This window comes from Melopsittacus undulatus, chromosome 2, assembly GCF_012275295.1.
Source record: "Melopsittacus undulatus isolate bMelUnd1 chromosome 2, bMelUnd1.mat.Z, whole genome shotgun sequence".
Classification (NCBI taxonomy): Eukaryota; Metazoa; Chordata; class Aves; order Psittaciformes; family Psittaculidae; genus Melopsittacus; species Melopsittacus undulatus.
This window is the reverse complement of record NC_047528.1, coordinates 17,907,761-17,935,733: the sequence shown is the minus strand read 5'-3', so window position 1 is coordinate 17,935,733 and position 27,973 is coordinate 17,907,761. Positions and strand designations below refer to the sequence as shown.

At 43.5% G+C, this 27,973-nt stretch overlaps 1 protein-coding gene across 1 annotated transcript; it reads right to left on the bottom strand.

Annotated features, from left to right (window-relative positions):
* Nucleotides 1-485: 485 nt before the first annotated feature.
* On the bottom strand, nucleotides 486-27,973 carry FGF9 (fibroblast growth factor 9). Its single transcript, XM_031049573.2, has 3 exons — nucleotides 26,746-27,973; nucleotides 20,320-20,423; nucleotides 486-1,330 (listed from the first exon to the last, which is right to left on the bottom strand). Exons 1-3 carry the CDS (start codon nucleotides 27,020-27,022, stop codon nucleotides 1,085-1,087), a joined length of 627 nt encoding a protein of 208 aa, XP_030905433.1. The 5' UTR covers nucleotides 27,023-27,973; the 3' UTR covers nucleotides 486-1,084.

Below are 27,973 nucleotides of genomic sequence, written 5' to 3'. Positions count from 1 at the left end.
ACAAGTAGAATATATTCCAACTCCTATATTTTCCACAGCTGTGAAATTTACAAAGATGTAGGAAGTCATTTCATCAGAGAGGAAATATTACAGACACATAAAAAAAAAATTGAAGACCCAGTTTTCTCTTTAATCCTCTGTGGGTAAGCTATGAAACAAGCAGTCAGAAGTGTAAGGACTCAGTGTCATGAGTGGTGTGCACACTTGTACAATAATACGGGCACAAAAGAGATTGTCACCTTTAGTATATGAGGGTCACTAGAATTTATTATTATTATTCTTTTTATTGTTGTATTTCTTTTTTATCCATGCACCTTTATATTTACTTGCATGAATTTACCACAGGTTCATAGTGGCCTTTGCCATATTAATGCTTACAGAGCCTAAAGCTTCCAAAATGCCTATCTGGCCTGTACATATTTCATTAAAAATAAACTCTATATAATAAATAAATATATAAAATAAATAAAATGTTGCCTTTGGAATTTCTATAAATAAATTTAACTTTTTATTTTTATCTTTTTACTAAGAGGTCTTTGCTTTAAACTCAGTGGGGTAAGACCCAGAGAGTGATTAACTGAAAAGTCTCTTGTTTAAGTAAGACTGCACCCTCCATGCCTTTGTAAATGCAGCGTACGCTTGAGCAGGCCACCAGCCAAAAATCCTGATGAATCAAAGAATGGCAGCTATGCTGATATATGACGAAGTACAACTGATCAAAAATTTAAAAGCGTGTCTATTCCCCAGCATGCATCAGGCCTTCCTCCTCCTCCTCCCCTTGGCTCCTCTCTCTCGTGCTCTCACTCCCATTCATCCTCTCCCTTTCTCTCTCGCACTCACTCTCTCGCGCTCCCTCTCGTACTAAATCAAGCGAGTGGGCATAGGCTCTCCTCCAGGAGGACAAACCTTTAAGTGCAGAACAAAATCAGCATGTTCCATCCAAGCCTCCATCATACATTATGCATGCGACAAAGTTTGGCAACAGTGGAGCTGATGTGATGACACAGCTAATCAATAAGAACCCATCGCATGAAACCTTTATAGTGGTTACTTTTTAAGGGCTCAAGTGAAGGAATTGTCTTTGTCAACTTTGGCTTAAAATATCCTTATATAGTTCCGGTACTTTCTCAGGGTCCACTGGTCTAGGTAAAAAATGTGTAAATTTTTGATGCCGTTTAGTCCTAGTCCCTTCTCTTGGAGTCCCATCTTTATTTAACGCAACGTAGTATCGTCTTCCAGTGTCCACGTGTTTATATAGATTTGATGAATATGTGTTATACCAGTTTTCTTCAAACTGCTCTCTGAATACACACTCCTGGGTTAATTTTTCCTGTGGAAAGAAAAGAAAAAGTAGTAAAGGAGATAGACAGCATCAAAAAAAAATCTATTTTTAAAAGAACTACTGTTTTCACAGAACCTCCTTGCTCAATTTAAATGAACAATTTAAAATTAAACAATTTAAAATGAACAATTTCAATACTCCCAGTTTCAGCTAAGTAAAACAGTATTGCTTGGTACTTCATTAAGCCGTCACAAGGGTGGATAACTATGTGAAGCAAAAATGATTCTCCAAGTCTCATTGCCCAAATCAAAACAGCAACAGCAAAAACAAAACCAGATATTTTAATTTCTGAGCATTCCCAAGCACCTGCATATTGCTGGACTTCTGTAACTAATTGCTTCAGTTACGACTGCATACATTCAAGCAGACATAAATAAAGAAAATTAGAACCTGTTTGCAGCACTGTAACACAATTTAGGGCCTTCAAATCTCTGTGTCCTTTCACTGCATGAGAACTCAATGCATTTCATTAGTGTAAAAAGATACAATTTTCTACCCTTCATTTGCTTTATTATTTCTATCACAGAGCCACAATCCAAGACAGACTCAAGCAGGAATACAAATCCCATGTGCTATGATGAAGTTAGGTGAGGAAATTCCTCCAGGCTTGCTTTACTAGGGCTGTCCTCATGCCCTGTCCTACTGACGGGATCCCCCGAAGACATCAACCATTTGTCACATCACCCTGCCACAGATTCCCATGGCTTTCAGTTCATCCACTTAGTCTGTGTGTATCCTGCTACATCCTTTGGTCTAAATAGATAGTGTTTGCCTAAGAAGAAGCCACCTGATAACTGGACTCAATTTAGGAAGGACTTACATAAGTGACTGAGCAAAAATACTGGAAAAAAAGTAGTGAGTTCTAGCATGTGAGAGCCAATGGAAAGCTTGGAAAAATTAGCTTGGAAATAGTCTTTTCACTTGGCACAAAAATGATAATTTATTATATTTTTTCATACAAGAGTTCTCACCCGAATAGCAGTCACATTGACCAAATTCAGCTTCCAGCTGAGGATCAATTCCTAATTATTATAAAGCTCTGTGCTCTACAGACATTAAATCTTAAAACAGTCCTTTTAGATAGATACACAGAGAAGGGAAAATGGAGACCATCGCCCAGATGCAGCAAAGTATTTACAGCACCTAGAGTTGTGAATGTGTGCCTGAACACAACCAAGGAGCCACAGCTCAAGCTCCAGTGTGCCCAAGAAGCCACCATCCATGGCTTAACCCAGGAGCTTCTCAAAACCCACTATCACTGAAGAAGTCTGCAGCTTGCCCTGAGGCTGTAGGAACCTTTGGGGCTACCTCTGCTAATAGGGACTCACCTCAAAACCTTTTCCCTAAGCAACATGCTTCAGCCCTGATGTTTTCATTGCTGCTCTGCACGGCTAGTATGCCGCTCCCGGTGCAGAGCTCTGCAGCTTATCAGGTTTGGGTACTAGAATTCCAGCCAGATCAAATGAGCCCTATGCACCTTTCAGGAGTCATCCAGAAACCATCCTGTTCAGGAGTGGTACAGGAGTCACCCATCCTGAACCATTCTGGTGCAGGAGTCACCCAAGAACTATTCCACCCAGGAATCATCCTGGGGAGAGCAACCCCTGCACAAGTGGGGAGAGCAAGCCAGCACCTCTCTGCACCCCTATGAACTGGGTACTGGGCTGCAAAAGGTCCTACTCAGTGCCTCGAGGGGTGGGATTTGGAGAGTTTCTAAATTCAGCCTGTGGCAACTCCAGCAGGCAAGAAAGGCAGCAAGCACACAGCTCCTAACTTCCCCTTTTTTGGGCTTTGGGAACCTCATAACCCTTCAGGAACAAGCAATCCACAACAGGACCAGGTTTTGGACATTAAACACTTGAGTATTCACTACGGCAGCAGCCATGTCCCTGTGTGGATGCGGGTGGGGCTGCAGCTTGGACTGTCACAGGAGGAGCCTGTGATGGAGACAACAGTGGCAGTCCCATCCCTCACACCCTCTCCTACAGTTTGACCAGGAGATTTCACTCCCTGTGGGTCCAGCTGAGAAGCACGTGTGGAAACACAAGCATGTGCACAGGCCAGCTCTATATAACCATTGCTTTTAGAGGTATTTCTGACTATAACATTTTTAATGTGCAAAGTAGCTCAAACACAGCAGCACTCCATACTGGTTATAGGAAAAAGAAGCACAAATCTGTTTGCATTGAAACATTATCTATGGGCCAGATCCTGTAACCTCCTATTGATAATTGCCTCTATGTCCTTCAACAGTGAGAAACTGCAGCAGCAATGCGTATTACTGGATCTCAGCAGCAGCTGAAAGTTACACACATTGCAGTAGCCCCCCTGTACAGCCTCAGTGTAAAAATTACTATAAAAACTATTCAGCTGCTATAAAGACTTTCTTTAAGTACAGCCTTCATTACTGTTCTATTTTGCATGAGGTTTAAAATCACTTTGTTTGCTGAAAGGCAGAAGCAGATGCTAAGGCATATTATATGCTTGGCCTATAGGTCTATGGGAAAAGAGAAACTAATTCAAATTGTTCTCCTGCTCTCAGAAGGCAACAGGATCACATGACAAGCACTGCAGAAGCACTCCCTCCTAAAAATAGCAACATTTTTGGAAGATATTTCAGTCTTGTCTTGAATTCATTAATTATTCACTTCATCTGCATTTTTTTTAGCACCATCATAAATTTCTATCTTTGCAAGAACAGTACTTCCCCATGTCCTGGATGAGACATTTTAAAATAGCTGCTCTCTCTGGTAGATTTGATGGATCATGAACAGTGCTGTGGTACCCTCAACTAGCAGAAGTGAATAAGAGGGTTGGTATCATACTGTGCTCTGGATGAGTTCAATGGATTACAGGCTTACAAACTCAATCTTTTTTACAAGCTTATCCTGGTTTCACTTTTTGTTCTCTTACAACACAGCTACATCCTTTTGGCCTTCATCAAAATTCTCAAACATTTGTGTACAAACAGTAGGCAAATACTTCAATGTGAATTTGACAGAGCAATCAGGATTCAGGTTCAGATGCAGAGGGACACATAATCACACTTTCAGAGAAGTGAAACAATTTCTTTATAAGTCTATCAAACCTTTTCATTCTAGGATGCCTAGAAATTCTGATTGTAGTCAACCACTGACTGGAGTAAATTGGTGTTGTTGACTTGGATCAGGCCCTATAAATAATGTAGGGACCAAAATCCCAGCATAACCTTGTTCCCTTGGCATGGAGATATTTATAATAATGGCTCATCTAACACCATGACAGACAGAAGCCAATATCCACTAGGATAGTCATTTATGTAGAATCATAGAATTATTTAGGTTAGAAAGGATCTTTAAGATCATTAAGTCCAGTTGTTAATCTAACACTGCCAAGTCCACCAATAAACCATGTAGATACTACCACAGCAGTAATTAACACTAGTTTACTCTTGTGTTTTGAGCACACATGCCTTTATTCAAGCCAGAAATGAACATAATACAGGTGTGAGGCTGGTCCACCCTGCCAACAAGCACCTTCTTGCCTCACCAGTTTAGAGTGGGAAAGTCTTGCTGAAAGCCAGCTCTCTCTATATGGGAAAGAGATGGTGTTTCCTGATCACAAATGACTTGCGGTTTCCCTCCTGGCTATGACTTTTAGGAAGTCACTGTATGCACACTCAAAAAGCAAGATTTAGCCCTAGAATACAGCAATTTTTAAATATTTTTATTCCACCAACTGACTTCTCTAACATTTTTCCAGTGCCAATATTTACTTGCACTATTCTTAACATCACTAGACAATCTTTGTCAAAGGCTGACACAAATACCAATGATATCCAACTGGAACATCTATGGAAAGTAACCTACATTCCTGTGAAAGGGGAGGCTGCCTGCCTTGATCAAATCATTTAATTCTGAGGCCAAATAAGGAGGTGACTTAAAAATTATATAAATCAGATGTTGCACCACACAGCACATGTTTTCTGTGAGGAATGCTCATGCAGTTCTGCACTACAAAGTAATAAATTTTCATGTTACTGTATTTCCTCACTTTGTCTGTCTGGGATTTTTTTAACCTGTTGTTTAACTTGTAATTTTCAAATAATTAAATTGTGCAAAGATGCACATGTCACAGGTATGAAAATCTAAGACAGATTTAATTCAGAAATCTGCTAATGCCTGGTCAATGTTAGCAAGCCCAGAATCCCTTTCCCTCTCTAAATTGTCCACCATCTAACCAGGGAGAAAAATAATTATGTTATCCTATTTCCAGGTGGATTGATTAAAAGTGAGATTGTAAATTAATAAAGTACACAGTTAACAGCCATCACAATGAAAGTTTTGCCAGCTTGTTAAAAAATAAATATCCCTGTGAAGAAACTGAAAATGAGTGGAAATACACATGTGCACTGCTCAGAGAACAGTTTCATGACACTAAAGAATGGTAAGACCTTTATGCTGCTTAGTGGTTGAAAGCAAAGTACAGGGTCCTATATCAATATTCTTTTTTTTTCTTTTATATAACCTCACAAGGCTATAACTTAATTTTATTTTGTAACCTGAGAAAAGGAGATCTCTTCAGACCATCATTCCTAAAATCACAACAAATACCTTTTATGTCTAGTAAATGATTCTGTTCTATGCCATTGATTCAATAGAGACACAAGCAAACACCTAATCCTGAAGTCCAAACAAATATTAACAAGAAGTGTATTCGATCTAGTCAGCACTTCCTATGTACCTGCTGCACATTCTCATTGTGTTAATCCATCCTGTCTTACTAAAATTATGTTTAAATATGTAGTCTTCTAAATAAGTTCATGAAAATCCATCATTATGTGTGCATGATGTTAATAAAAACTGTATATGTAGTGAAGAGAAACAACAAAAAACCCTATTTTCTTCCAAAGTGATTTTCTGGTTTTCTTTGCATTCTGCCAAGAAACACACACATTTTACATGAAGTTTGCCCTTCCCATGCTGTAATGTAAACAGTCTCTAGAACATACAGTGTTCAGCTAATGATTAACACTCATCCAGAGTTATCATAATAAAGGTGTAGTTTAGCATTTGCTGTGGTGTTGTCAGATCTCCCATGCTAAGCCTGTTAGTCTCCAGCTGGGTGGACAACTTCCAGCCACAGTGAGCAGCCAAATGCTGGTGTCTGAGCAGCATCACCTTCCTTTCCAAGCCAGACAGCAGTGCGAGAAAAACTCTGCACATTGCCTGACTTGGTGGATGTCACAGAATTTTCTTTGAACAGTTTCTCCAAGCAGTGCTCTTTCAGAATGCTTTGTTCAATAATTTGAGAGAACAGGAGAAAAAAGGAGGGAAAAAAAAGGTCTGCCAAAAGGACTATGGTTGCTTTTTTTGTGTTTGTGTCAGTGCTCCTCCACAAACACTTCAGAAAGACAGTAGGAAACCCAGCACAGCCAGAAGAAGCACAAAGACAATAGCCACATACCCACTCACACGCATTTCATATTCTGTGGCACCTTTTATAAGATGAGGAAAATTAGGCAAGATGTCCTCGCAAAACGACATTTGGGTAATTGCATTCTCTCTACCTGAGGTCACCTTGTACTTTCACAGAGTTGGAGTATTCATCTTAGTTTCTCCTTCTAAATTTCTAGCTACTTTGTATAAAGTTTTTATTATACATAGATCCCCAATTAGGAAAAAAAACTAAGTGTGACTGTTCTGCTGCCATGGAGGAGTTATGATATTAACATCTTTCACACAAAAACTTGCAAAGTCCCTAAGACCCAGTAAACCCTGGTTCCCTTAGGAGTGTTATCATAAAAAGCCACAACAGCTACACAGATACATGGCTTACGCATTCTGATTAAGGCAACAGAAAAGCAGAACTTCCTGAACAAAGCAAGAGGACTCCAATACCAAGAATAAAATCCCAAGAAACCATCAGTGCAACAGGGATTTAATTGTTTCTCCCCTTTGTCCCATTGACTCCATTGCTATCCTCTCCATCATGGACCTCCTCTGGAGGGACCACACTGGAATCCAGCGCTACACTATCACAGGGCTGTTTACAAAGGTCTTCTGACATGAGGTGCAGGAGGATGAGATGCCAATCAGATCTCCATCCGTTTTTGCCACTGCCAAATGTACAGCTCTTGGTCTTACTGATATCCACCCCTTTGAGATTTCAAGTTTGCAGCATTTGTCAATCTTTAAACATGCCCTTCCTGGATATTAAACCATTATAGGTAGAGCAACCCACTGTGCCTGAGCTCTCATCTGCCAGCACAGACTGCTGGCCAGCAGCCATGCTCAGATCTGCCCAGCCAAGTGCATTAGATAAAAAATGTGTTTTCATCTAAACACCTCAAGTCTGCTCGTGCTGCTGTTGGGAATCATGACAAAGCTCCAAGGACAAGCTTCAGGTCACGGAAACTGTCACAACACCATTTTTTTTGGAAGCTGAAGAGCTTCCTTCCCTCTTCATACCACAGTGAAGCAGGACTGGGACAAATTCAACTCTTACATGACAAACAAGCAGGTGTGTTCCCCTCCCTCCTGCGCCAGCAGGACTGGGCCCACACTGTGCCATTTACTAGTCACACTTCTAACCTCTATTTTATTTTTGGTTTCCTGGCACAATCATGAACTGCAGTCATCAATGTTATCTAAGCATCTAATTCATAACGCTTGGCTGAACCCTTCCAAGAATCAGAAAGCAAGGTGGTATGCAATCTGATACGAGGGCTAGAGCCAATTTTTAAAGAAGACAGGAGAAAAGTTCCCATCAGCTTAAATGGAACTTGGATCAGGCTTGCAATGATAAAAAGGCAGCAAATATTTTAAGACATTAAAAGAACCATTTCAGGCATGCTCAGATTTACCGAAAGCTGTAATTTGACCTACCTCAACTCCCCACTCCACAAATTCTCTTCTATCAAAAGACAACATGTGTGTCAAACCAGCGCTGTTACCCCTCAGCCACACACACACTCTCTTTAGCCTGAAATACTAGTTAAGCTTCTAAGTGAATAAAGATTTTAAAATAAAATACACTTTCCTTAAATAGAACTAATGTGGAGTATAGTGTCAGTGTTTTGTCAGTATTTTTTACTTTGTTCTGTGATTCTCTTAGCACAGAAGGCTGGGTTAAAGGAAAGTTAGCACTCCTTCAGCAGAAAGTGCTGCCTTTTGCACAAGTCAGCAGCTAAACTCACATGCAAGTGGATGATATGAAGTACTTTATCTGTATGAGCCTCTACACTCAGTGAGTACCCCCCAGACTGGATTTATCCATCATCAGAGAAGCACCTTATCCCTTAGCTATTAAATACCATCATAAAAAGAGCAGAATGCTCAGGGTCCTTCATACAACACTTTGCCACAGGGACCAAACTATAATACGTATGTAGTGATAAAAATGTATGCTATGAAAGTACTCCATGTTTTATTCTTTCAGCAAGATGATTTGCTCAAGGACTGATGAATAAAAGCCTGACTCTATATTTTATTATTCATTTTATGTAAAGTTACCTGCTAGATACTAGCTCAGGGGACAGAGACATTAGTGATCACATTGTCATTCTGGATGGGGGCTGTCAAACAAACAAAACATCACAGGCTATCATATTTTGGGAAGACCCATTCCTCCTCACTGAAATGCCAAGCATACACTGGAGTGTTGGAAACCAGTAAGTTTGACACAGATTTGAAAATCTACAGTGTTTTGGTGGGCAGTACAGCAGAGGGTTGGTACTCTTAAGATCTCTACCTGGCCGGACTCAATTCTATATTCAGTTTAAGTTGTCTAAAAATTAGGCTTGCTAACCTCCCACCTTTTTGGACACAAAGGAAGGCAAACATTTCAATGAGCTGCTGCTGAAGAAAACATGTCACATTTGCCCTTTTAGACAGCAGTGCTCCTCCATAGGTAAACATTTCTCACAAGTGGTCTCTCCAGAGATGACTCTGGATTTCCCCTATTCCTTTTCCAGGAGGCAATCCCACCATAAAGTCATGGATCTAGATACACAAAACTTTAGTGTTTAAGTTTATAAGCAGGACAAAAATTATTTCCCTAAGCTTTCTTGGAAAAAACACCTATCTTTGGTGTTGCTGTGCAGTGAATGAAGTTTTCAGTGACACACCTAACCCAGCCTTTGGAAAGTGCTGGACAAAGCTCCTCTGTGAGCCCCCTACTCCTCACACACACACACATCAGTGGACCTGTCTTTCAGTGGGTCAAACTTTAGCTATGCATTTAATTTCAGCTTTGGTGACAGAAGTTGTCAATCTGTCTGAAAAAAAAAGAAAAAAAGATATATAATAACAACTTCAACAGAACTGGTGACTGAAAAGCTCAAGGACCAGGCATTGGTCTACCACGTATCAGTCACACACAAACCTTCCAAAAAACTCAAAATTTTGAAGTATAAGGAAAAAAATAAAATTATGATTTTGTTTAAACTTTATATTTGTGTATTCTAAAATTACTCAAAGGATTTTCATTAAATCTTCCCCAGTAAGTTTCCTGTTCTGAGTCCAGATTATACATTAGATGCTGTCCTAACAAAGGTATCAGCAGGCCAAAATCCCTCTTGCTATACAAAAGCAATAAACACATGTTAAAAGACTGTCATTAGACTGTGGACTCTCACAGGCAGAAACTTTGTCTGGATTTAGGTTTTTAAAATTATGAATTGAGCAAAGCTCTTATCTGGATCAAGGTCTGCTGACACAACCATAAAATTAATTGGTGGTTTTACAGGACCAGGTCCAATCCTGATTCCATTGAAGTCAATGGCATTTCAGCAATAATAGAAGCAAGTCAAAATTTCTCCTGAGTCACTGTAGCCTCCATAATTGTTTAACATTTGAAGAGTAAAATTTAGCAGATTAAAGAATGCGCAGCCTGGGCCAGACCCCAAAAGCATGCAGCATTCACATCAGAAACCAAGTTCTTCCTTAGCAGCAGTCATGGAATACGAATATAACATCTGATCTTCAAATCAAAAGTAACAGCAGAGGTCTGGCTTATAAAAGGAAAGAAAAAGAAACCAAAGGACTTTATAAAGGGGGGGGGAATGGATTTGCGCTGTAACAAGCTTTATTTCTTGAGCTTTTTGAATGTGACACAAACGAACTGCATTACTGCACATCACCAAATCAGCCTGAGCACATTCAAACTGCAAAGCAAATCTCAACCTAGGCAAAATCCCTAATGAAGTCCCCGCAGGGCAGACTTTTTTCTACTCTGCCTTTGAAAATGATGAATGGTAAAGTGGGGAAGAGTGCCATGTTCACATCCCACTGGCTCCTGAGTCAGAAACAGAGCACATCAGATCTTTATCTGATGCAGCAAATAATCCCCAAGCATATCTCAGTATGTCACTGCTGATGATGCCCTTTTAGCATGTCACTTCAACATAGTATTCTCAGATCAACTGAAGACACTGAACCTTTTCACACCTCCATATCATTATCACGGCTAGTTCCAGAAACATTCAGGGCTGCAACGACTGGGGAGCTACATAAATGCAAAGAAATTAATCTGAAGACATTCAAACTGAACATGCCCTGCACTTGCTTGCTGGGTAGGATTTGGATTTGTGATGCAGTTATGCCATTTAACAACTACCCACTGTGGACAGTGCAGTGCTCAATGTCTCTCCCACCCCACCCTGCAGCTGATTCCCCCCCCCTGAGCATTAGTGTTTGCCCACAAAGGCAACAAGCCAGTTCAGGAAGCTAAACCAGCAGAGAAGCAACCCTGCAAAAAAAGCAACTCCAAGCTTTCTTCTGTGGCTTTGCTTCCCTAAATTAGCCTTCTGACAGGTCAGACGAGTACTGCTGTTGCAGCAAGGAAGGAAACAGAAGCACACAGCGGAATCAGGGAACCAGGACTGGCCTTTCTGGAATGAGGCTTCTGCAAGGTGTCAGATCACCTTGGCTGCCTCTTCAAGCAGCACCTCCAATCCCCTGGCTTTGTAAGAACACAAAATTCTTTAACTAGGGGAAAGCAATTATGACATTAAATTAAGATCTGAGGAGGATCTCGCTTTACCAAAGCTTAGCTTTATACACACATACACATGCACACACACATATATATATAATTCAGGTAGGAGATATTTTTGCATTTTCCTGTCCCAGGAACGTAGTGAGAATCCAAGTTCAGCACAGAATTGCACACAAGATAAAGAGATCACTGAGAGTTTTCTCTCCTATAAAATGATCCTCAGCCTTAGTAAGCATCTGGAATGAAGTCCTTTGAGGAAAGTCAAAGACCTGAGGAAAAGTGTAGCCTCTATCCCACAGAGCACTATCAGCAGGTGATCTCTCTTTGGTGACAGGTGTTCGAATCTGTGACATTCTGGTTTAAAAAACAGACTGAGATTTAAAAAGACCACAATAGCTGCATTTTCTCACAGAGCTTTTCCCCATATTACCTGTGTTAAATGTGTGGATTCACCTATCAATTCTTCCTTCACCAGTACCCACATCTCAGAAGACCTTTATTTTCTGCAAAGTCCTTCATATCTTGCTGAGTGGGTTGCAGTTTATGCTCTCATCCTCAGCCTGAGGGGAACCATTTACAGTACTCAGCTTTCAGCAAGGCTGCTATCCAAATTCAGAGAGAGACTATCTGCAGAGGTGAAGTAGATGAGTTTCTAGGGAAATTTTCCTAAGTAACTGAAGTTTCAGGGCTTTTGTTGGACCTTCGTCTTTCACACAGAAGGATTCCACAATTATGAAGTTGTCTCCTACAGTACAGTGCAGGAAAAAGCATTTATGCTTCATCTTCCACCTCCTTCCAAAAATTCCTCAGGCCAGCTCAAAATTGCACTTCCTCATGACCTGACACTTCATCATAATCCAACCTAAGCTTTCTTCTGACCCATTCAAACCAATTCATTCTTGTCCTCTATTTCTAAGACTTTTTCTCTCCTTGCTATTAAACTTCAACACACTGACAGAGACCAAAAGCATACTCTCTGTTTTCATTCTGCACACTAAATAAGCCAAGACTTTTAGACTTCACCATTTGATAGTCTTCTTCACCCTTCTGATCATCCCATTAAGCCCTTTCTGCACCTGTTTAAGTTTCAATTCATCTTCTTTAACACAAGTGACCAACTGTACTTTGCATTCAGACTGGATCCTACCAGAGTCATAGGCAGCGGCACCAATTGAGCTCTTCCTGAGCCCCATGCATAAACATTTTGGGTACTTTAGATCAACAAGTCCTTTCTGTGAGGCTGCCTTCTGTCTGCCTTCCCAATTTTGCAACAATTTCAGTGACACCCTACTACTTTTTTTATGGCAAGATGTTTAATGTCCCTAATAAAAGCAGGGAATAAAACCAGTCCAAGGACCAATCCATAAAAACTCCACTAATAGCTCCACTCTCCACTAAGCTCCACTCAGTCTAATACTTTTCAACACACCTCACTGCTGTCTTCTCTTAATTTTTTCACCATCTATTACACAAATGTTCTACTGACACCCATTTTACCCACTGTAGCGAATGCTCTCTTCTGTGGGTCATACCTAACACAGCCTTGCAGATTAGCACAACCGTATTTCCTGTTTCTAGAAAATCCTACTCAAAATAAAATACTAGGCTTGCCTGAAACTATTTATCCAGCTTCAATAAACTCATCTTGCACATACTTTCAGGTCATCCTCTACTCTTGCATTTAAAACTGCGCTCCTACGCCCCAGGCACAATCCCCGTCAAGCTGATAACCCTCCAGCTTCCTAGGTCGTGCCCCAGCCAGACACAAACCACACAGCTATGGATGACAAACACACAAGGCCTGCATTGCCTTGGAAGGAAGTAAACCCTCCCTCTCCCAGGCTTGCTCCCACTTTTGCACTGTGTCTTGCAGTGACCTAGGAGGGGCTCACAGTGGCTTCATCTTATGCTTCATCTTCCTTTCTGCTTGGCCCAGTTATTTTCCAGTTCCCCACTTCAGTTCACCAAGTAGCAAGAGAAATGCTTGTGACAGCAGAAGGGATGAGATTTATGGGTGGAGGGAAAATAGCCTCTTCTTTTAACAGTGATGTTAAAAGTGCCCCGGCTCCCTTTGTTCATCACACAACACGAAATCTCCCAGCCCCACGTTACCACCAAGGAGTCTATCAGAAACACCAGCTAACTCAGTTAGCAGGCGTGTTCTGACCATATTGCATTTACACTCCCACCTGAACGCACCGTATTTGTAAAAACTCCTGTTTCCTTTCCAATTATATAACTTAAAAATTTTTGCTTTATATTTTAGTGTATATTTCAGGGTCTCAGTCAGATTTATTGTAGCAATTCCCATTTTAACCCAGTACTTTTACACCTCTTAAGGTGTGTTTTTCTACAGCCTGCCCATCTCCCATTCCTCACAGACCCTGTTTCGGCCTGTTAGTCTCCAGATGTTTGCCAGCAGTTTCACCCTTGCTGGGATACCATTTTTATGGGATTTCTGCATCTCTGACAAGGCTTCACGTTTCTTTCACATTCAGAACTATAAGCATCTTTTTTGAACTGGGCCTCTTCAGACCTCAAAGTGTGCCCTTTAGAATTAGCTACAGGCCTCCTTCTTGCAACTCATCTGCTTAAAGCAGATTTACTCAGGAAGACACAAATCACTGTTTCTGCTAAAAGACACCACTGGGTTTTTGATCACAGGAGTGCCAGGTTCTCCTGAGCAACACTGCTCATGTGGAAAGCCTGACCACTCTTGGGAGACCAGACATCCAGGAACTGCCCTCTGCCCCTTCACCATTTGTACCATTTACCAAAAAGCACTTTATTATTTTATAAACAAGTAGAAGGATGTTAAACCTGCTGGTGTAACAATTACGCCTCCTGGGATCTGACCGTTCTCAGCCTAGAAAGTGTGCACTTTCACACAGGGAAATTGCATTTAATTCTCCCTTTAGAGGGAGTTGTGTGCTGCAACTGTCCTGCTTCCAGGCTCATCTCACCCACAGGTACCTGTGTGTACACTGACAGATAATCCAGATTATTAAAAAAACCCCAATGAATCTGAGGCCTATTCAGTTGCTTTAGATCAGAGGTGTTTAACACTAACAGGAAAGTGTGAATAACACTGCAGGGTAATTTATTTATCTATCCTATTCTGAGATATCTGCAGTGACTGTATACTTGACCCAAATACTGTTCCCAACATGCACCTTCAACCTGTTTTTTCTTCACGTTGTTTCTGTGCACCTTGACCTACCATTTGAAGGGCTGAACAATTCCCTTCCCTTATTTGCACAGGAGCATAAAAGATATTTTTAGAATGCAGCTAAACAAATCCTTACCTACACGAACCAATTTTCAGTAAATTATGAAAATTGTCCCTTTTTTGTCAAAAAACAAAATCTGTTTGAACATCTTTGTAGCCACATAGTCCTTCCAGGACTGTGGAGACCCAAACAAAAGTACAAAGCACTGCAGGTGCAGCCTGGCTAGGACAATAAAGCGGCATATCATCACCTCCCTGCACTCTTACTGGGAAAACATGTTTCTTCAAGGACAGTACTCTTTCTTTCTCTGTCTCCTCCACCCTCTCCCCAGTAGTTTTAAGAGCAAAAGGCAGGTTTAGTGTCCCAAAAACATTTGGACAAACAAGTTTTCAGCTGATTTTTTGAAGGACAGCAATTTATTACCCTGTTATAAGCAGTCCTAAATCTCACTTTGCTGCACACACCCTGTAAGTCTGAAACCCAGAGGTGAGGAGCGTCCCTCCCTGACTAAGATCTGGGCTCTTTGGCTCTTTCCCAGCTGCTCTGTGGGAACATGAAGCCTCTCCCTCTTCAATCCTCTCCCCCCTCCTTCCAAGCACTGCTAGCCCTCTTCCCCTTCCCCAGCAACTCCACCATATGCACTCCTGCCTTCCTCATCCCTCTCTGCACAGCTCCCCTTGTAGCTGCTCCAGATCTGCCAACTCCCAATTTCTTTCTGAGCATCCAGCTTGAGCTGCCTTCTGCCACCTGCCAAGAATGCAAGGAGCAATGGAGACACCAGCATCACTGTCTGCTGTAAATATTTCCAAGAGCAACATTACAGGGCAGCATGAGGATGGGACAGCACATGAAAGTCCTAGGACTTATCAGAAAGACCTCCCTCACTCCATGACATGGCATGAAGGAGCATAGTTAAGACATATTTGCTAACTTTTGCCAGAGATGTTGGCAAGAGCCATTTGGCACTCTGGAAGGATCATAGAATCATAGAATAGTTAGAGTTGGAAAGGACCTTAAGATCATTTAGTTCCAACCCCCTGCCATGGGCAGGGACACCTCACACCACACCTTATCACCCAAGGCTTCATCCAGCCTGGCCTCTGTTATAATGTGAAAAGCATCTCCATTTAACTGCACAAGCTCTGAACTGAACAAATATCACTTCAAAACATGAGATCAATGTGATATGCCTGTTTCAGCACTCTGTTTTGCTTTTGAGTATTTCCTAATTCTGTCAATAAAAAGCTACAAGGAGCATCTAAACTTAAAAGGGTATTTGTGTCTTGTCTTGACACCCTTCGGGTCCTAACTGTAGTTTCCTCTTCTCCAGTGACAAGCACAGTAGCTGTTGTGAAACATGATGCACCACAGCTGCAGGCTGCAAGGCTAAGGCAAGGTAAAGGGAGAGCAGGAACAGAGCAAGATAGGAGGGAAAGGTGTCACTAACCAGCCTTCAAGACATCCCTACATAGCTACCACTGGCTTCCATGCAGTACCATATACATGTACCTTCAGCTTTCTCTGGCTAAATCTGTGGGATGAGGAGGAACCTGACAACAGCCACCCTATGTTATACATCATTGCCTGAGAGCAGCAGGAGTGTCACTGTGCTCTTTTAACCAGAAAATGCAGTAGGAACTGCTATAACAGTAGCAAGTTGGGAAGAGGCTGTCAAGCATCTAATCTAGGAGGAAAGCAGCACTTTGAGAAGGCCAATGGGAACATGTCTGATGAAGATATGCTGAAACTGTCTTTACTGTTGCCTTTCATGAAAATTGGCAGCAATCACCCATCCTGGCTGCTCTGCTTCACCATATGTCACATCTACACTGGCACCACAAATATGCTGGGAAAAATCTTCCTGTGCCAAATGTCTCAAGCACAAATATAGAAGGATAGAAGTCTTTTAGGATGCTGATTTGATTCACACCTAACATATTTTCATGCAGCAATTTGAATATAAATATGATAGTGTCGTAGACACAGGGCATCCATTCTGGCAGCATCAAGTGCTGCAATACTGAATGCTTGCAGAAACACACCTGTTTAGATCCAAAATGCTAGGTATTTCTTAGGCTGCTAAGAAAATAGTTTCCCACCTTAGACAACATGTTTACAGCCTCTTAAGTGTACCTGCTCCATGACAAAGCTGGTGCTATTGACAGCCCTGAGTGCAAAAACCAAGACACTGGGACTCAACTCCTGGTACAGGCAGCACAAGGACAGATTGCTGGCACTAAAGAACAGTTCAACTCAAGTGACTGCTCCACTTAATTCAGGTGAAAAACTTGAACCTCAGTTTATCATATATCAGTCTCAAAACTAATTCCAGTTAAACTGATCTTCTCTCTCTCCAGAAAGGTAATTCTGTGTTGGATTGTGCTTGCTTCTGGTTCAAACCACAACATGTATTCCCATCACAGGACTTTATTTTTAATTAATTCCATTTTCTTGACCAAAACCAAAACAAAACACTGTCACTTAAAAATGTCCAGCCAATTCTCATGAAAATCTGCTCTGAGGCCTGCTTATCTCAGTGTTTCTATGAGAGCTGACAGTTGCTGAAATATAGGCACTAGGATTGCTAGTGTTGACAAGGCTTTAAAGCATCATCACACTGAGTAGCCATTAGAGGTTATATTTCATTTGAAGTAATGTAATTCAATTACCATCACTCTTTAGTAAGTCACATCTCTGGATGCTGACAATAATCCATATCATCCATCAGATTTTAACCTGAACTTTTCATTCTGGCCCTGTAGACTGCCAGTTCTCCATTATGAATGGTTTTATATTTTTAATGTCATTTCTTAGGGAAAAAAAGGTTATCCAATTATATTATACATCCATCTGCCCGCCTGTCCTTCCCTAGCTTTTCAACCAGTTTCAATCAGGAGGCAAAGGTCGTTAAGAAAATTAAGTTCCTATCAGTTTTGCAACTAATCAGAGGCAGAGTAAAGAAGACATTTGCACATCCCAGTTGGGAGTGGTGAGCTATGCAATCCCTGCAAAATGAGAATCTAGTGTGCAGGGACAGTTAACACTGTCTCTTTCTCATGCGAGAAACACAAAAGCCTGAGAAATTTGTGTTACAGCAGGGACTGAAAGTCAGGGAGACCCATGTCTTAGACTGTGAGACACAAAATCCTAGGAAAGCAGGCTCTCTTAGAACTGCTGTTCATGAAACAACTATTTTGTTAATACAGTAAGCTTAGTAATTTACAAATAATTTCTTGTGCATATTTCCTCAACAAAGAATGTTTTGAGTAATTCACTCCGACAGTCAACCATATTGCAAACACAAAATATAAACTGCACAGAAAAGTGAGGTAACATTTGTTTTTCAAAATCTATGCATTTGAGTTCTGTCAATACCCACATTTTCTTTTTCTGAATATCTGAAGTACAGAGTAACTGGTTTTCTATGTTTATCTGTTTAAATTACTACTCTTATTGATGATTATCAACATTACTGATTCATATTACTGTTGCTGTTCTGCCTTCTTGCTGCCTGAGCTATAAAAGTACTTGTGACTTCACCAGTTCTTTATACCATTCATTAGCAGCGCAAAGACTGTGACTTACGACAACTTACTCCTCACAGGCAACTTGGTCACATTTGTCATTGTATTCATTTGCTTTCTCTCTTCTTCTCCATCTTTCCAACCTTTTCCTCCTCCATACTGCCATTTAGTAAAGGCTTTTTGTTGGCCTTTCCTGCTCACTGGTTCTCACCATCTCTGCATCTCCCCTTCTCCCATGTCCACACATTCTCCATCCCAGCCTTGACCTTCATCCTACCACCTCTTCTTCTGCCTCCCACGTACACTGTCATGATCTGTATCTCCTGGCTTACTCCCCTAGCTGGCTCTTGACTCAGAAGACAGTCTCCTTCTCCTCTCTATCTTCCCTTTCTCACACAAAATATTACTAGGAAGGGATCAGTGAACCTGCACAACCCTATAAAAACACTTCTGCTGTCCTTCCTGATCTTACTTCCTCATGTTCCACCATGGATCATGTATATGGAAGCTGAACTTCCCTCTTTCTCTGTTTTCACCTGTCCATTCATCTCATTTCCGCTCACCCTCACTGCTGCCCCACTCAGTTTCCTCCCCACCCTTTTCCCAGTTACAATTACTCCCCTCTGATACAGGTACCTTCAGCCACACTCTTACACTTCACCTAAAGCCTCTTTGCAAAATTTCCACAATCAGTTGACTATTGCCACCTTCTCCACCATGTTTCTACTGAACCCCAGTGGATACACAGCCTCCCTTCACTCTAGGCACTTGCTTAATTTTCAAACCTGCCATCCTCTTCCTCAAATATAACTTGTTCTCAAGTCCTTGTCAACTTTGGAGGTTGATACATTGCTAGCAGAAGAGGCAGCCTGCCCATTACTATTTGGGGAGTTGCCTGCTTGATTTCCACAGATTTCAGATTCTCCCTGCACATGATGACCTGATGATGATACTCAGGGTGTGAACCCCAGTGTAATACATCAGATGTCTCAACTATTGCCAGGTAAGGGTCACACACACACACACCCTTCTGCCACAGGACAGGCCATGTTGCTAAGAACAGTCAGACATCAGCTGCAGGTAGGCTGGTTAGCCAGCCTAACTACCATGTCTAAAAGTGGTAGTTTTATTCCTTCCTCACCCCCGTTACTCTCTCCCGCTGCCATCATCCCTCAGAGACCACCAGCTAAACTTTCAGGACAAAACCACCAACTTTTTCCCTCGTTCATATACCTTTTTACAACTTTTATCCACTCCTATTTCTCATTTTCTCATCCACATATGCCTACTACTTTTGTTAGTTCCTAGAAAGCTCTCTGCCTACACACAAAAGGTCTCACCTTAGGTCTTTACTGAAAGGACAACCTGGAGTAGGGTATGTGTCTGTTCCCCTTAACTCAGGGGACATTAGAGAATTCAAAAAGGAAATTGGGCAATTATTAGAGGACCCTATCGGAGTCTCAGAAAGATTAGATCCGTTTCTGGGACCTAATATTTATACCTGGGATGAGTTAACAGCAATCTTGAATATTCAGGGGACTGGAGCACCTCCCATATGAAGACAGGCTGAGAAAGTTGGCGCTGTTCAGCCTGGAGAAGAGAAGGTTGCGTGGAGACCTCTTAGCAGCCTTCCAGTATCTGAAGGGGGCCTACAGGGATGCTGGTGAAGGATTCATTAGGGACTGTAGTGATAGGACAAGGGGTAACTGGTTGAAACTTAAACAGCAGAGGTTTAGATTGGATATAAGGAAGAAATTCTTTACTGTTAGGGTGGTGAGGTACTGGAATGAGTTGCCCAGGGAGGTTGTGAATGCTCCATCCCTGGCAGTGTTCAAGGCCAGGTTGGATTAAGCCTTGGGTGATATGGTTTAGTGTGAGGTGTCCCTGCGCATGGCAGGGGGGGTTGGAACTAGATGATCTTAAGGTCCTTTCCAACCCTAACTATTCTATGATTCTATGATACTTCCTTTAGTCTTCAGTGACCAGCTCTGACCACCAGTTTCCATTGCTTATACCTAAATTGTTGTTTATCCGCATTATTACTCATTCCTTATGTTGTCACCTTTTCATTCTCCCATATCTGTTAGGCCACCCACAGGGTTTTGCTTTGAATTAGACTGCAAGATATTTAGAACAGAAACAGTGCTAATAAAACATCTAATGCAATGAGAGCTTGTAGGAGCTGCCAAGTATTTTTCCCATAGAATATAAGGATCACAACTGCCCAAGGCTATCAGGAACTTACCGAGCCATACAGTTCCCCTTTCTCATTCATTCCAAGGTAGAGTCCACTGTCGACTCCTCGGATGCTGACCAAGCCCACTGCTATACTGATAAATTCCAGTATACCTATAAAAAGCAGGAAAAACAAACAATGCACATATTGTTTCCACTGAAAGACTTTCTTTCTGATCCTGGAGCAACAGCAGCTCTTTTCACAGGTGTTTTCCCATTTTCAGAGTTGTTTGGAGGAAGATGAGGAACAAATGGATCTATCTTCAATTACAATAGTTGACCGGTGAAGTTCTTTGAGTCTCTGCTAGAATGATGCATTGCAGACAGCATGAATATACCAAATTAAAAAATTACTCTCAGTCCTTCTCACCATTTCTAAACACAGATCTAAATGTCAGTCATATTCTGGTTTGCACAACAAGTCATACATGCAAAGAAAAAGCAGTATTTAAGAACCTGTGAAATTTGTCTTGCAAAATAAATTCTGAAAAAATACATTTGAATCAGAATTATCAGATAAAAATCATTACACATGCAACCAAAAGATCTACTTCCAGGCATCAGGAATATGAGGAAATATTTACTCACAGTATAACCTTCCAGAGGCTTGAGAACTGAAAATCCTTAGTATAGTCTCACACATTTCTGTCTAGATAGTAACTGTTCCCTTTGGTGTGTTATTTTTAACTGATCTCAAATTTGAAAATTAATATATTCTAAACCTAAGTAATAGTGTATAAATGATTAATTCTTCCCATACACATAATAACAAGCTCACATGAACATTTGTGCACTAGAGACAAGAATGTTTTGCAGAGAAGCCCTGCTTCTACAAAGCTCCTAGGTTCAGCATCATGCGCATGGTACAGCAAGTGTCTGTATCAAAAAGAAGGTCTGAGGTTTTTTTTTGGCATCCTTCTCTCCTCAATGAGGATGCTACCAGCCAAGCCTTGCATAAGCCTACAAGTCCTGTGGAAAAAATGGAAACTGCTTCCTATGTGGGAATGCTTGTTTAGGACTGTAATGATTCCACAGGAGTTAGCCAGCAATGTTCAGAAGCACACTCCTGTGTTACGCTACTTTCTGAGCCACAAAATAAAGCCTAGAGTAGCATTTTCAATATGTTTTTGTGAATTTGCATGTCTAAGCACACCATGTAACTATTTTTAAAGCTTAATAGAAACTATATTTAGATTAAATAATAAAACAGCCATGCAGTATTTGTTGAGTCTCACATGGCCACTAAAAAAGCACTTTCATGGGTTTTTTTTAACAATTAATTTGGCATCTCCCTCAAAATAGTTGTGCAGTAATCAATAACAGGCATGAATCACATAAATCCAACACAACACAAGTTGAAGCCAATAGGGAAAATTTATGGACAAGCTAATGCAAAGATGAAATGTATTCCCTGTAAGTGACTATTGATCATTACCTTATATATTATTCAGTACTACAAACACCATATTCTTACTGTTTTGATAACCCTGGTTTTAGGCCTGGACATCTTAAATTATTCTCTACATATGCACAAATAAAATATACTGGGAGGAAATATTTAGTAATTAAGGATTTTTTTTTTAAGTAATAAAATGTGGTAGCATGCTGTTCAGCTGGTGTATGTAGTACTTCAGATACAATCAATCCATTGAAACTATTTAAACATTCCCATTATATCTGGACATGCAATACTTCCAGATTTCTTACTCAGGCTTTTTCTGTAAAGCTTTTACCAAACTATCATATTACCTGATACATATTACCAAGAAATTTTAGCTGAGGTTAAATCTTATGTGAAGTGTGTATTATCCCATACTGTAGCTAAGTTAGGAAGTCTGGCATCTTTCACCTCAGTATAAATGTAGTCTTTAAAAGCTGTCCTCATTTCAAATATTTGGGTGCATGCTGCTTAGCATATCAAAAGAACACAAAAAGCATTGTCACATCTTATTGTAAGTGCAGAAAATTTATTTACAGTACTTGGCAAAGAGCATGCCCCTGCCCAAGGCAGGGGGGTTGAAACGAGATGATCTTTAAAGTCCCTTCCAACCCAAACCATTCTATGATTGTATGATCTTTGAGATCAGACTAGAAACTTCTTAATTTGAAATATTCAAAAGCCTATTCACAGCAAGTTGTGTGTGCCATGCTTTTAAGTCCTTCAAGAGATTATCTGAGGCCAAGCATGCAGTCTTACACAAATCTTGCCAGTTTAAGGACTGCATGATGTGGCCCAACACTCCAGTGAATATTTTCGCTGCATGGTTTCTGCAATGTACAGATGGCACTTAGGACCTGAACCAGATATTAAAATAGATATTCCTATTCAAAATGAGGATGGACCAAACAAAAATCAGGACAGCTGCAAACTTTAGAAGCTCAGGCCCTATTTATAAGAAATGGGGAAGAAAAAAAAAAGTAGAGATAAAATAACTGTCTCAGTACATAGGATGCAGAATATCTTCTTGTCAGACACTGGTTTCTTTAATGAAAGATCTACTTCTCCACAAAGGGGTTAGGAAGAAACTTTTGGGGAAAGTTATTCTTTACATGTCCCCATCAGCCCTTCACACACCTTCCTCCACATGACGCAGCTTTGACAATGATGAATGGCAGCAGGGCACCAGTGTGGCCATGAAGGCAGCCCTGCTGTCCTGCCAGGCTCACAGGAGAGAGGAGGTGGGTCGCTTACACAGTGTGAAATTTTGACTTCCACCTAGTCTAGCTCTGGTGAGCAACAGACCTACAACAGCATTTGCCTTGGCTTTAAGCAGCGGACATCTCTGCAGCTACACATCTTTTTGTTGTTGCTGTTCCGCCCTTTGCACATTTTTGTCTTTGGCTATATATAGGCTCTCTTTGTATTGCTAGATTGAAAGAGTTTAGCTTCCGCTGAGCACCCTAACATACCATACAAGACAACGAATACAGTAAACGAGCATCTCTGCCAGCCACTTCTTTGTACGACTTCCAGGGGAAGAGGAGAGAAAGACAACGGCGAGGGCCCGCAGGCGGAGCGGGTCTCTGGGGCTGTGCTGCCGTGTGTTCGAGAGGCAGCCATCCACCCGGGGGAGAGCAGAGGGGAGAGGGCCGCACAGCCCCTCGCGACTGGGAAGCTGCGGGAAGCCAGCCCGGGGCCGGGGCTTCCCCGGCGAATCCCCCCCACCCCGGCGGCTGCGGCGCTCGGCCGCTCAGAGCGCGCCGCGGGGACACGTCCCGCCGCTCGCAGCTGCCACCGCTCCGCCAGCTCCTCCACAGGATGCCAATTAAGAGGCGGGAGTGCAGACAGCCACGGCCCCCCAGGAGGCTCTTCCAGCGCCTTCGCCCCCCCAGCCGCTCGCATCCCCTCCGCAACGCTCAATAGCAGAAGAGACTGTGGGAGCTGCTCCAAAACCTGGCCCCTCGATTCCCACACCCGGGGGCCAGAGCCCTCTGCATGCATCACCTCCCCCTCTCGCCCTGGTCTGCCGGCTCTCCCCGCAGACAGAACGGGTTGAGGATGAGGGAGGTGTGGAGGGTGCAGCCCCGGCTCCCGGCATCCAGCAGCAGAAGGGCCCTCCGGCCGGAGCTGAACCCCGTGCCCTGCCCGGCGTTGCCAGCCAGAGGGCCGGAGCGGGCAGGGCGTGCTGGAGAGGCGGGAGGGCGGGCGGCTGCGCGGCTCCCGCGGATGATGAACGCAGCGGTTCCTTGTAGCAGCAAGTCCCGGGGAGCGGAGGTCACCTGCTGACAAGCTTTTTTTTCCTTCCTTTTCCTGCATGCTCCTATTTTTTTAATGCTGTGCATGCAGTACTTGTGCTGACGCACAGAGACACGCCTCTCCACTGTTACAGAGTTCCTGAATTTACAATGACTCCACTGTCTTAGCAAATGCCCTAGACTAAAGGAGACTGCCTCAAAAATCTTTCCCTTGTGACCCGGGTGAGATAAAGCTTTGATCACCTGCGATCACATTACGGGGGGGACCGAGCCGGGCTCTCCCGAGGAGCTTTTCTTTGAGAGATGGACATCTTGCTGCAGGAATTGCGAAATGCCAGGGCTCCCAGAACCGGGCGAGTATAGACACACAATATGGCTCGGCTTATTGTATGCAATAGGCACACATCCAACATAGCATCACAAAAGAATTACTCTTATCTGATGTCTCTCCAGAGGTGTGTGTGCGCGTGTGTGTGCGCGTGTGTGTGCGCGTGTGTGAGGGGAGGGGGATTCCCACAGGGCAGCGCTCAGGGAGGAGTTTACTCGCAGCCCCCGGGATTTTCTCTTTGTCCTCCTTATTCCTGGAGGAAAACTTCTGCTGACTAGCTCCCCCAGATCTCCCTCCCCCTTCCCCCCCCCCCCCCCCCCCCCCCCCCCCATGCAGGTTTCCCGCACACGCTGAGAGGAGAACAAGTCAGCCCGGGCTCCCCCAGGTAGCTCCCGAGTTGGGATGCCGACCTTCCCAGGATCATCGGAAGACCTTCCTATCACCAAAACCAAAACAGCATCAGCTATTCGGTGACCTCCCGGCAAACACAACAGCAATGTCATGGCACCCATATAAAAGCACCGTGATGCCCTCCCCGCCCCCAAACAAGCCGGGAGTCCCAACGCATGCCGTGACTTTGCCCTGCCCCGTCTGCTCGACCCTGCACAGAGTAGGGGCATCACCGGTGCTCTCTGTGGGAGAGGAGTTATCACAGGGGTGCGTCCTGGGGAGGAGAGGGCGAACAAACCGGGAAGAAAAAAAGACAAAATACATCTATTTAAAGCCAAGGCGCTGCAAGGGAATTGTCAGCTCCTACAACTGCGGCTGGAAAGCCATTTGTAAAAATAGACGCCGCGAATAACGTGGTTGCTGCCGCCTTGTGAAGGGAGCAGCTGGCGGCCATCCCCCGGGACTATCGGCCCCCCCAGCCCCTGCTGCCGGTGCGCACAGCGCCGTGGCAGCCCTACACCTGCCGCCGGCCCCGCTCCACGCCCGCTCTGTGTGCCCACACCCGCAGCGGCAAACCTGCGGCTGTGCTACAGCGTCTGCCTGTGTGTGTCAAGCAAAATGCCTGGATGCGAAAACTCCCCCACTCCCCTCCTTGCGCGGCTGCCTCAAACACTTTCCGCACTTTCTCTCGCCAGCACGCGTGGATGTTGCGCCCCCGGGACAGCCTCGACCCCCTCAAACTCCGCAGGAGACAGAGCCTGGGAGCAGTGTGAGGATGTTCGGGCGCAGCGGCAGTCAGGGTTGGAGTATAAACCCGCGCCCATGCGAGCCTCAGCGCTCTGCTTCCCTCCCCCCCGCGTCCCTTTCCTTCTGCGCCCTTTGGAGATCGTCTGCTACCATACCGGCGTTATCTAAACAGCTTCACAAAGCAATAAAATACAGCTTCGATATCGTTCAACATCTGGCATTAAAATACGAAGACAGAAAAAAAAATCACCACAGGACTTTGTTTTTACGACCGAATCTAAGTGCTGTCAGGTTTGTTCTCTCACAAGTTAACTCCTTCCAACAGCTGGGAGCGTGGCGAGCTAACCTGGCATGTTTTCCTCACCCCTCCTTAAAAAAAAACCTCAACAATAACCCAAAGAATCAGCTTATTCAGGCTGGTTTAGTTACTTTCGTGCATTCTGTCTGCAGGGCCTTAAAGAGGCTCCCTGGTAACAGGAGCTCCAGGCCCGCTTGCCTCGGGTGTGGGGTTCCCGGGTGAGCGGGCACAGGCTCTGGAGAGCGGCTGGAGCCACGAGCCCTCCAGTCCTGGCTGCTGACTCACAAATAGCGTCCCCTGGAAATGAGATCCAGGGAACGCTCTTGCGAACTCCCTGCCAGCAGGACACGCCACCCAGCTCGGGAAAGGCAGCGTTTAGCGCAGGCTACCCGGCGGGTTTCGGGTGAGTACGGACCCCACCTGCGCTCCCTCCTTCCCGGGGCGCCGGGCACCGATCGCTGGGTGCAGGTCGGCGGACGCTCCCGGTGAAGCCGCGCCGAGAAGCGAACTAGGCTGGGTTTGCATTTCGAGCAGTTACTAGGGCAGGTAATCGGCAAACGAAAGAAAAGCCCTTGTTAATTTGCGTACAGGACGACAGCCACTCCCTTCAGGAAACTCGGTGAATTTTAAATTGTAGGGATTAATGATTAAACCCCTTTAAACTCGCGAAATCAAATCATCCATCAGAAACGTCCCAAGCAAAAATGCCACTGCCGCCACCAGCGCCTCCCGGTACGAGCCTGCTCTGAAGCAGAACTTGGGGCTACACAGCATCGCTACCCCAGCGTGGAGACTCCGGCGGGGCTCCCGCCCAGCAGCTGTTGTTCACCCGCAACCGCGGACACATCCGTGTTCCCCTCCACGGCTCAGCCAGCAGCACCCCCCACACGTCCCCGCAAACCCCACCGTCCCCCCGCCCGCAGTTCTGTCCCCGTATTTCATCACATGGCTACTAAAGGGTTAAGGATAATACCTACCAAATCTGCTGTGGTCTTGCCTGGTTCCCTGGATAGTACCATTGGGGAAGATTTCTAAATGAAATCCAGTCCTGCAGTATAGCTGCCTCCGCCTGAGGATCCCCTTTAAATGGTCCAAGTCCGTGACCGCAGGGCCCCTGGGCAGCCCACCTGCCTCAGACTGACCCAGGTGGTCACTTAACAAAACCGGGCTATCCACCGGCAAAACGGGCACATTCCCAAAGGGTACTGCATCCTGCACACCGAAATAGTTCCCAACTTCACCTAAGGGAGCCATCAGAAGATTCTGCTTTTAGAGAATAAGGATAAACAATAATGATGGTGCCAAACCCAGGAGATATAAGATTAGGTATATTCCACTCCTCTCCCCTCCCTAGCGCAGTTACAGAGAAAATGTTCTTTCTTCAATCCATTAAACGCATAAATAAAAGTAATATTCTGTTTTGACTGGTACAGGTTCAAGGTCAAACCAGTTAGTCTAAGAAACCACCACTTTATACTCACACACTGACATATTTATAAACATATAGATGTGTATATCTATATAAATGCATATATCCCCAGCTCTTAGCAAGCAATACGGTCTTCAGCCCATCCAACTGTAATAAAGAAAAAAATCCGTAGTTTCTCCATTTGGTTTAAGATAAGAATGACCATAGCAACTTAAATACCTAGGCGTTATAGGGATTTTTTTTTTAAGATGCACAGGCTACGTCAGGATTTATGGATTCTGACTCCAGAAAGGCATGCGCTGTTTTTACTCTATAACAGACTGCATACATCAGCATGAATCCTGCAAAGGGGGAGGGGGTAAATCTCACGTTGTTGGCTGAGATAAATCCAAAAAAAAAGGAAAAAAGAAAAAAGAAAAAAAAAAACTTTTGACGTCCAAATCTATTATCCAGAATTCTCAGGAGGCTCAGCAGATGTCCACTGGTTTAGGATTATTGACGATCCACAAGCAAAGCAGCAACATACAAGTGCTTGTGTCTTTCTTGGCTGGCTCGGAACAGGTGTTGCTTCTGCAGGGCTCCCTGTGAAATGTTGTACTCCAGCACTGAGCTGCAGCTCTTGACTGTGGATCTCCATCCAGCACGCAGACTGGCGCAGGAAGAGGCATTGGGCTGGGTTTAAGGTAGTCCTGATTGCTGCTGGAAGGATTCTCCGAGGTCCTAGCGCTCAGCCCTACCTGCTGCAATACAGAGCCGCTTCCAGCGCCAGGCACGGC